General features: G+C 36.5%; 1 protein-coding gene across 1 annotated transcript; it reads left to right on the forward strand.

The window, feature by feature from the left end:
• The first annotated feature begins 2610 nt into the window (after nt 1-2610).
• LOC113697951 (uncharacterized) lies at nt 2611-8476 on the forward strand. Its single transcript, XM_072056825.1, has 7 exons — nt 2611-2827; nt 3031-3181; nt 5228-5731; nt 5812-6037; nt 6849-6940; nt 7294-7611; nt 7726-8476. The coding sequence occupies exons 3-7, from the start codon at nt 5228-5230 to the stop codon at nt 8233-8235; spliced, it is 1650 nt and encodes a 549-aa protein (XP_071912926.1). The 5' UTR covers nt 2611-2827; nt 3031-3181; the 3' UTR covers nt 8236-8476.
• The last annotated feature ends 2507 nt before the right edge of the window (nt 8477-10983 follow it).

Here is a 10983-nt window from a genome sequence, read left to right on the forward strand (position 1 = left end):
ACCAAGGCCCATTCATGAGTTACCATTATAAGAGTCTTTAGTTTTGTTGGTAGGTTAGGGAATTCTTCACACTTCAAAAGATTGACATTAGAAAATCATGTTATTCAGGAAAAAATTTAGATCTGAGAGCTGAGTGCACCATGCAATCCAATCATACAATGATAAAACAAAAATAAGAGTGACGTACCCTTTTCTGCTCAAGCCACGAATTACCAATGTGCTGCACAGTTCCTACCAACACCTGTAGCTTCCGTTCTAGAGCATCAATTCTGGATTTGAATTCATCTTCAAAACAATCCATAGCATTCTGCAAAACAAGCATCTGACTCAAGATTGACTCACAAAACCTTTTGCTCTCCTTCTCTGACAACTGCAGCTTATCCTTCTCTGTACAAAATTTGGCCGTCTCAACATGCACTCGGCTCAACCTTTCAAGTACAGATTCTGTTTCTTCATCCTGAAGACTGGTTGCAACTTTATTGTTTCCATCATTCATTATATTTTGACACACCAATAAATTCTGATCACATGAATGTTCTTTCATTTCAATATCAACACAATGCTCTAGAGGTTTGGAGTTCATTATCCCATCTGAGACATATTTAAGGGACTCCTGCCCATCTTGTAGAGCAACCTCAACCTTGTTTACTAACAATTCTATTTCTTTAGATAACCTTCTTAGTTCATTTGCTTTCTCATCTGGCAATTTGGTCAACGTTGTTCCATAATGGGTGCTACCAGATGATTTATCTACCAATTCCTTAATCTGAGTTTGCAAAAGTGCCAAAGTTGTTCTGATCTCAATCTCTTTCAGGTTGCAAGCTTGGTCTTGCTGCTGAAAAAGAGAGAGCTCTTCCTCCAGTTCCACTGTGTTTTTAGCAATTTCAGCCTGAAACTGATGATCTGGCTCAAATGCTTCTCTAAAGCAACTAGTGTCCTCTTCCTCTTGTTTGTCTGTAGTGTCCTCTTCCTCCTGTCCAACCGATTAATGAAACACTAGCATTTCAAATTTCAAACTGATTGTCATTTTATAAACAGTGAACTTAAGCACTACCTTAAGAAGGCGTTTCTGGTTTTGTAATGCAACAACATCTGCTAAAGATTCGTTGTTGGCAACAACCTATCATTGAAAAAAGAAAATACAGGAGAGGTAAATCAATTAATACTTGTCAAAATATAAAAGGAAGGATTACTAAGTGATTAATCCTTCTTAATTTCAGAATGAACCTGAGAAGTATTTAGGGCTGAAAATGAACCAGTACTAGAAACTGGTAGCCATCCACACAGAGCACCAATCTTGGACTTCTGAGCACCTCCAATGACCTGTGAACGTTTTCTTGCCAAATGAGACCATGAACCTGGTGTCTTGCTCAAATTACTCTTGGTCTTAGTTGTGTAACTAGACCGAGGAGTTATGCTGGTCAGACATATTTTCCCCTCATCCTTCATCTCCACAGCAGTTGAACTGGAAGAATCAGTTCCTTTTCGCCTTTTTGATGTAATCTGCGGAGACAATGAGTCTTCCCCGTTCATTGGAACAATCCTGATTTCCTCTGGATTGGAACACTTACGTGAATTTCAGTGCAAAAGCTGCTTCCAATGATGATCTATCAAACAGTAGTTTTGAGGGACAAATATATGAAGCAAAGCAAGAGTAAGAACACAGATTTCTTGATTCCTTTTCAAGAAAAATAATAACAGTATAGACTGGAAAATGATGATCTATCCTTCAGTGGTCCATCCTTCAGTGGGATCTATCCTTCAATGACGATCTATCCTTCAGTGGTCCATAACCAAGAAAACAATGGCCAACTTAAAAATGCCTTCTACGAATATCTAAACAAAAAAATACAGGAACAGCAGTAAAACCAAATCCATGCATAGGAGAAAAGGAAAAGAATAAGAAAAGCTAAAGGGAAAAAATTTAAATTAAAAAGAAAATTCCCTGTTTGACATATGGGTAAAGAGACAGAGAAGGCAATGGCATATTTTGCTTCTATATATCTTTAGACTCTTGGACTGAAGAAGAAGAAGAAGAAGAAACGAATAAGAGAGAAGTTGGACCGATTGTCTTCCCAATTTTTGAGAAAATGGAATAGAGAAAAGTGTCAAATGTACATGGAAAACGAAGAGTTGAAGAAAACAAAGAAGACACCTTACGGACAAAAAATATTTGCGCTATAATCCGGTACTCACACTTATTCTTCACCTAATTCTGCTTTCATTGTTAAGCATGTCAATTCAAGAAATTTGTTTCTCTGGTATAATTGGAGATTTATTGAGACTTGGAAATTGATCCGTGTTTACTTTCTTGAGTAACTCCTTGACCTAGAAACTATAAGTTTCAAACTATAACTTCATTTGGTTTTTTTAACCTATATACAAGATAGATACAGAATCTTGGATTAATTCATTGGCTAGATCCATAAATAAGTATAACGGTTTATGTACAATTGAGATGTATTTTTATAGTATCGATTTGGTCGTAAAAGATAAATTAGTAAGGGTCTGTTTGTTTGGATGGAAAAGGTTTTCCGGAAAACATTTTCCATATTTTCTTTTGTTTGGTTGTCAATTATTTTGGGAAAATAATTTCCGATAGAAAACCAATTACACCCAGCGGAGGAAAACAACTTCCTCATCTGTCTTTGTGAAGTTATTTTCCTTCCTGAAAAGCAGTCTTCTTTTTCGCAGCGACATCTCCTCATCTCCGGCTAATAAAAGCTTTCAGTCCAACCAAAAGCCTCCGGCGACATCTCATCAGCAAACAAATCCCTCCTTCTTCGCAGGCGGCATCTCCAACTCCGACAAAGACCCAATTTCGAAGGTAACAGATCATCTCCCTCTCTCTCTCTCTCTCTCTCTCTCTCTCTCTCTCTCTCTCTCTCTCATTTTTAAAAGCTGCCAATATCAACGGTCATGTGTGGATGCGTTTGTGTGAGTGTGAGTTTGTGTGGTCCATTTCTCTAGTCATCGGAACTAGACTTTGCCATTGCGGCCGTAACCATCTCTCTCTCTCTCTCTCTTCAGTCAGCTTTTTGTTGGTGAGCTGTGCCCGCCATTGTGGATGCGTTTGCTTATGCAGCCTCAGAAGCTTGATTGACGGCATAAGCACAATCTGATTCCCGTTCCTACAATAGCATTTCCAACAAGGGTGAAGATTCCACAAGTATTTCCTGAGGTATGATCTCTTGTTACTTGTTTTTTCCTCCCTTTTCCTTTGAAAAATTGTCTACAATTACTGGTGTAGATTCTTGAAGTTCCATTTGAATGAATTTTTGTGGGTTGCTTTTGTTTTAGTTTGTTCTTACCTGATTAGGGTTAAATCTGATTTGATTGATGCTAATGAATTAATTTGGCTGCTGAGTTTTGGGGGTTTTAGACCATTTGTAAAAGTTTTAGTGAATTCATTGAGTTTGTGAAGCCACGGGCTGATTCTTGCCGCAGCTGCTTGATTGAAAAGGGAATATAACCGTGGAAATACTTCTGTCTTAATATACTGAAATCTTTCCTCAAACGAAATGAAACACAAGCAGGGCATCTTCCCAAGTCAGTGACTCTTGAGTAAGGTCTGATATTCCAGTTAGTTGTAGCTTTTCTACCACTGTCCTTAGGACGGTTGGATCTGCAGAAGAGTCATTACTCCTGCTGTAAAGAGACAATAGATCTTCATACAGTTCAATATCGGGGGAGTCAATCCTTCCTTTTGCTCTTCTGAAACTTCTTTAAACACCTGCAGGGCACTTTTGTTTATGTGCTATTTTTTTTCATGTATATCGGAAAGATATAATAACGTCGTTGATATAGCAAGGAATGAGCCCAGGAAGATGGTTGCTAATTGCCATGCACCGCTGAAGTTTCGTTGCATTATCTTTCTCTGCATTTTACCGTCTGTTGGTGATAGCACTAGTACCTCACTTGGCATTTCAGTGTTTAGTAATTAAGACTGGATTGTCTCTTTTGTAGTTTTAATTGTCTCTAGCTTCTTTCGTTTGATCCTCCGACATGAATTTTGATTTTGTAGATGTCATTTTTTTCGCTTTATTATCTGGTGCCACATTTGATAGATGCCCAAAATGTTCTAGGATATAATATGTTTCTAAATTAAAAGGTCAATCCCAAGATATCCCATGATTGATCAATCAGTTTCTTTTGAGGAGCATTTGAGACCCCTGCATCACTCTGCAATTGAGACCCCTGCATTACTCTAGCTTTTTCTGGTACAGCTCTTGTAATGTGCAATTTTAACCTGTGTCCTCTAGACAGAGCAGGTTCGAAATCCCCTCCACAATTTCCCTGTGTCCTCTAGTTTATCTTTTACGAGAAAAAGAAAAAAAAATTCTGAAGTAAGATTTGAAAAATTGGAAGACGAAATAAATCTGGCTGTTGAGCAGAAAAAGAAAAAGTTAAGAGCAGAAATCCTTTATCAAAGTAGAGCTGACTTGAAGAGACATGATTACCACATCTGAAAATGATTAGTCACTTATTTAAAGAACGTGTACATCCCTCAATTTGCCTAACATCACTAATACCAGTACAAACTACAAAGCTTAACATCTTTTTGCTTTCTGGATGCAACTTCAGATCTGATGCTAGCTAGCTAGTACTATTTCAATTCTTTATTTTCTACGTAATCCTGCTTTAACAACAAGTGGGACCTCCATAATACACTAAGCTCTCTGCTAATCCCTTGATGTGTTCCATGTGCCACAGCCTTTTCATTCCTCAGTGAACATTTTTCGCAGCTTTGCCTTTCAATTCTGCTAATACGATCAACTCAAGGTTGTCATCACTCTAATTTATTACATGATCTATTAACTCCGTACTTTATTTCTTTGTCCCCCTTTAAACTCTTAAATGATTTTCTCGTTGTTTTCCTTTTTTTTATTTTTTTTTCTGTGTTTGATTTTCAAATCCCTTTTATGTTTTTTTGCAACGGAGAGGGAATCAATTGAAAACCATATACAAGTTTCTGCAGGAGGCCTGGCCTTTGCCGCTGGGCTAAGACCACGGGCTCAATGTTAACGCGTCGCCCTTCTTTGTAATTGGATAGATACAACATATAACTTTCACAGGCTTTGGTCCAGTTCTCTTGTCCAAACACTTGACTTGACCCCCGAAGCGTTCATAATTTATCAGTGTTTTGTGTTTTGGAAAGAGAGGGGGGGAGGAAAAATTGCACCTTACCTTTTTTACGTCACTAATACTGCTACGTGAATTTTCATAGATGGATCCCGGTAGTGATGATGATGAGGATGCTATTGTAATTGGTGCTGCCACTTCAGTCCTAGCAGCAGGATATGCAGCTCTTGAAGTCTATAAAACTCCAGTTGTTATACCTAAACCACCTCATGTTAATAGGGAGCGAGCTAGAGAGGATTACATGGATAGCATATTATATGGAAGTAGTTCATATTGTATAGACCAAATTAGAATGGACCAAACTACATTTTTCCAATTACTAAATACTCTCACCATTAGAGGATTATTACAACCTACCATTCATATGTCAGTAAGAGAGCAATTGTTAATGTTTCTGCAAATAGTTGGCTATAATTTGAGGTTTCGAGTGGTTGGGGGGTACTTGTATAGGTCAACTGAAACCATACACCGCTATTTTTCCATTGTACTTGATGCCATATTGAAACTATATCCAGATTTAATACAATTGCCAAATGGTGCGACTCCACGAGAGATCCGTAATAGTCGAAGATACTACCCCTGGTTTGCTGTAAGTCTAGTTCTTTGTATAAAAATTAATTAACTCAAATAGTAGAAATTATTTTATATCTAATTGATATCACAAAATAGGATTGTGTAGGGGCTATAGATGGGACACATGTTGTTGCAAGTGTACCCCTTGAAATTCAAGGAAAATTTCGAGGTCGAAAGGGTTACCCAACTCAAAATGTGTTAGCTGCTATTTCTTTCGACCTCAAGTTTTCATACGTGCTTGCTGGTTGGGAAGGATCGGCACACGATTCTCGTGTTCTTGAAGATGCTCTTACAAGACCAAGGGGTCTACAAGTACTGCAAGGTACTTGTCTTAATTTATGTGAGTCGTATAATTATGCAAAACATTGTTAGATTAGGCAAAAGTAACTTTTTTTTTTTCAATTTTAGACAAGTACTATCTTGTAGATGCTGGATATGGCATTCGCAACGGTTTCATTCCTCGTTATTCTGGAGTTCGATATCACCTAAAGGAGTATGATGACAATCCCCCTCAAAATGAAAAAGAGCTTTTCAATCTTCGTCACTCCTCATTGCGAACAACCATCGAACGAGGCTTTGGTGTTTTAAAGAAACGATTTAAGGTGGTGGATAATGATCCTTTTTGGGATTTTAAAACCCAAGTAGATGTGATTCTGGCATGTTGTATCATACATAATCACATTATGGGTATAGCTCCAAATGACATGTTCATGGAAGAGGTCATTCAAGAGGAACAATCTGAAACTCCAAATGTTCTGACTGAACAAGCATCTTACACACAGCCTTATCAAACACAAAGTGAGAGACGAGCAGAAAATAGAGAATGGGCAAGGAAAAGAGATGCAATTGCACATGCTATGTATGTAGATTACATGCAAAGAAGACAAAGTAGATAATCTAGATGGTGGTTGTAGTTTCTTTTTTAGTTTTGTTTTGTTTTATGATAATGCTGGTTCGTTGGATGCCATGTAAGGCTGTCTTTGGCTCTATATGAGTGATTTATCTATGTAGAGCTCTCGGCGTTCTGCCTGCATATATATGAATAAATCTGCCTGATCATTGAAAGATTGCAGAATTTTTACACCCCTGATTGTGATTATTTTCATTTTTCGCTTTGGATGAATGACTTGAAGCTCTTAGAAACTCTTACAGTGTTGACAAGAAGCTCTTAGAAACACAGGATCATCAAACCGCAGCAGACATAACAGTTTCAATTCAGTTTGAGGTTGGTGATTTTTGGCATATATGTTTTTCTAAGTTTTTGAGTAGTAAGGGTCATTTAGGTCTGCAAAGATTAGAACATGCATTTTGGCCAGCAATGTTGTCACTGTCAAATGGTGGTACAATTGTTTAACTACTCTTGAACATGAAGTAGAAAAATCTCTTGATCCGCAAAAACTTCTGCCTATATGATTAACCTTGCATCTCTTGATTGTCCATTGAGAATTAACTTATGCTCTCCAGGGTCATGATTTTCATTCTTGTTGCAATTGTTAATGTTTCTGCAAATAGTTGGCTGTAATTGTTATAAGTTTGTTTTATTGGTGATGACTATTGAAATTGATTAATTTTTTGAAGATGGGCAAGAAGGGAGAGAAACAGTTTAGGTGGTCAAGACCTATGGAGCGTTTGATGCTTGAGATTCTTGCCGATGAGGTGAAACTTGGGAATAGGCCTAACAATAGCTTTAAATCAAGTTCATTTACACGTGTGGTAGATGCCATGAAAGATAAGTTTGGGGTTACGTGCTCGGTAGACCATGTGGAAAATCATCTAAGAACAGTGCGATCATCTTGGTCCACCATAGTAAAAATTCGTGAAAAAAGTGGATTTGGCTGGGATGATACTTTGAAGATGATAACGGCCAGTCCTAGTGTGTATCATGCCTATATCCAGGTAATTTAATGGAGTTAGGAATGTCAAATGAGGACTTCTTGTTCTTTTGAATTTTTGCACTAAACCTGGATTTGTTATATTGTTGATTGAAATTTCTGGTTTATGATTACGCAGAAAAATCCAGGTCATGACAAGTATATCCAGAATAAAATCAAGTTGTATGATGAAATGGCTGTTGTGGTTGGGAAAGATCTGGCCACCGGGTCTTTTGCAAAATCATTTGTCGATGTGAATTTGGAAACTCCATTTGTTCCTAAGACAAGTGTGGAGACAAGTGTAGAACAAAAGGATGTGACTAGTGCAAGATCCTCAGAAGTGAGAGCAACATCATCGGGAACCAAACAACATCGTAAAAGAAATCGCAGCAATGAAGACATTGAAAAGATGTCTCAACAACTTGGAGAAGTGGCAGCTGCTTTGAACAAAATTAGTGCAAACAAGCTTGATGTCAACCAACTACATGAAGAGATTATGAATATAGAAGGCTATAGCGAAGAATTTCTGGACTTGGTATTCGAGCATTTGGTGCAAAATGAGAAGCTAGGAAAAGCATTTATGGCGAAGAGTCAAAGACTTCGTTTGATTTCTCTCGAGAGGTTCAAGAAAGATTGGGGCGTTGAATAAAGTACTTTGAAGTTGCAAATTCTACTTCGATGGCATGAGAGGAGTTTTGGTTGTCTTTAGCGAAGTTTTGTATATTCTGTAGCAAGCATGCTTATTCCATGGTACATGGGTTTAGTATGCAATCTGAAGTGCATGTAACTGAATTTTGTTTTCTTTAGGAAGGAGGACAATTTTTGCTTATGGCCTTTAACAGATATGGTGTGGCATTATGAGGTCCAATCTAAGATCTGCAATAGTCGCATGCATTGCTGTTTTGGGAGGGGGTTGCATCTTAACAGGCTCTGGCACAGGTTTTCATTTCTCTTTGGCAATATGGATGAGGGCGAAAGTGCTATTCTGCTAGAACTCCTCTTTGTAGATTGACATTTGCACAAGGCTGCATGATGCTAAATTTTTGGCCTAGCACCAGCAGTCTCTGTCTCTGTACTGAGCTGCTGTACATATTAAGGTGGTTTATTGGTAATTGGCCTTGGACTTTGCTAATCGAAAGCTCCATTGGTCGGCAGCAAGAATTAACAAATTATGAATAAATCCAAGATTCCATTAATAATTCCATTTAAGAATTCATGGTATAATATGAATAGATATTTTATAGAAATGATAATTTGATTATAATGGATAGAAACTAAAATTAACTTGTAATGAAATAAATGTTTTGAGAGTAAAAAAAATATTTGCAACATATCAACAAATATATCAGAAAATATTTTCAGTGACAAACCAAACACCGGAATATTATGAAAAAAGGAATTTGGAAAATATTTTCACTTAATAACCAAACACTGGAAAATTATGGGGAAGGAAGTGATTTTCCAGGAAAATGACTTCGATGGAAAATATTTTCCTAGGGAAAATATTTTCAGTCCAACCAAACGGACCCTAAGGGTGATGTTATTTACACCCTTGTTATGTTATTTGTATTCTCACTACTCATTTTCATTTTGATGAGACCATTATTCATATCATGATTTCTTCTCCTTGCTTATAAGCTAACATCATTAGATTTTGTTGTCCAATTAGAATAGGAAAAGAAATTATAGCAAGATAGTATGGTCTCATTAAATTGAAAATGAGATATTCATAGTGTAAATAACGTAATAGAAGGGTAAATAATATCCTATTAAGTAATTGGGAGTCTAAGTAGTAACTCCCCTCCCGGCTGAATGAGGCATATACGAGGGCTACTATGTGAATTCTTGTATGATCAATTTTTAACTTTAATATATTGTCGTTTGAAGTTAGAAAAAAAAAACGCTTTCATTAGTGTTGGTCCACTAATTTTATGGTTATTTTTTTGTCAAAGTACAATCACATGACTGACCTGTAATTTACATTTAGGCTAATGGACTGAAGAAGAAAGAAGCAAAGAAGAGAGAGTCAGCACAACAAATACAAAGTAGAAGATGGACCGAGTTTCTTGGGTTCTCAAGAGAGTGGAGAACCGTAAAGATTCATGAAGAAGAGAAAAAGAAATTGAAGGCAGCCATTGTTAATAGCAACAGTAATTCAGCATTAATTTTCCATCACATTCTTGCTTTTATTATCAATACTTTCAATTCAAGAAATTTGTATTGTACCTAAGTATGGTTGCGTGCTTACAGAGGGTAGGAACTTTTTCTCAAGCATAAGGTTCAGTTCCATATATTTGAAAGAAGGGAATTGTCATTGACACTTCCACTTTTTTGACACTTTTATTAATTTTTTCTTAATTATGTGAAAAAAAGGAATCGACTTCCAATGGTATATTAAGAGAAGTGGTGAATTAGGAAAAAAATATATACTTCTTTTTTTGCAATTCACCACTTCTCTTAATTGAGAGAGAGGGAGAGGGGGGGGGGGGGGAGGTTGCTCTTATTTTTCTTTTAAGAGAGAAGAGAAGATGGACCCATCGTGTTCCAAATTTTCAACAGATTCAAGAGACAAAGGAGACAGTTTAGAGGACAAAAGTATTGTTGCGGTAACAATAGTCCCCAATCTCCGCATTATACTTTCCAATTCTTGTTGATTTGAATCTTGATAGTTTTGATTCATGATAGTGTGTTAAATCAGGCTATGAAATTGTTGCAAGTGATAATTCTGTGTTATAGACATATTCCATTTGACCTTAATTTAATCCGCAAGGGAGGCTTCTTATTTGATTCATTAACGAACATTATTTAGACAGCAATAAAGTTTTGGTCCTCATTATTTAACACTTGAGCGATTTTAGTCCCTAAAATTTTAGGAAAAACAAGTATGATCCCTAATATTTGGTAATTGTGACATTTTAATCCCTAAAGTTTCGGTAAAACTAAATCTAGTTCCCAATATTTTCAATTTGAACCAAATTTAGGGAAATTTATGGATTTTCTCAATTATTGATGTGATCTACTCACATTGACTTGCTCTTTGAAATAATTTTATAAAAGAAGAAGAAGCAAAACAATGGCTAATTTTAAACAATAAGAATAATTGGCATGATAGCACGTATTAACTAATTAACTAAGTAAACCAAGAAAAAAGTTGTAAAATTATAAGAAAAGCCAAGTGTTAAGGATTTTTGCTTGGGAAAGGTGGGAATGGAGAGAGAACATGAATTCTAGGTTGTTGGACTGGGTGTTATGACTAGATTTAATTTTGTAGTTTAACAATTTGTTTGTTGATTAATTAGCTACTCATGTACAAGCAAATGGGTTATTAGTCTTTTATTTCATTGACTAAAGTCAGTTGCTATTTTGCTTCTTTATATTTTTTTTTTAATTCAATTTA

Source organism: Coffea arabica, chromosome 7c, assembly GCF_036785885.1.
Source record: "Coffea arabica cultivar ET-39 chromosome 7c, Coffea Arabica ET-39 HiFi, whole genome shotgun sequence".
NCBI classification, from domain to species: Eukaryota; Viridiplantae; Streptophyta; class Magnoliopsida; order Gentianales; family Rubiaceae; genus Coffea; species Coffea arabica.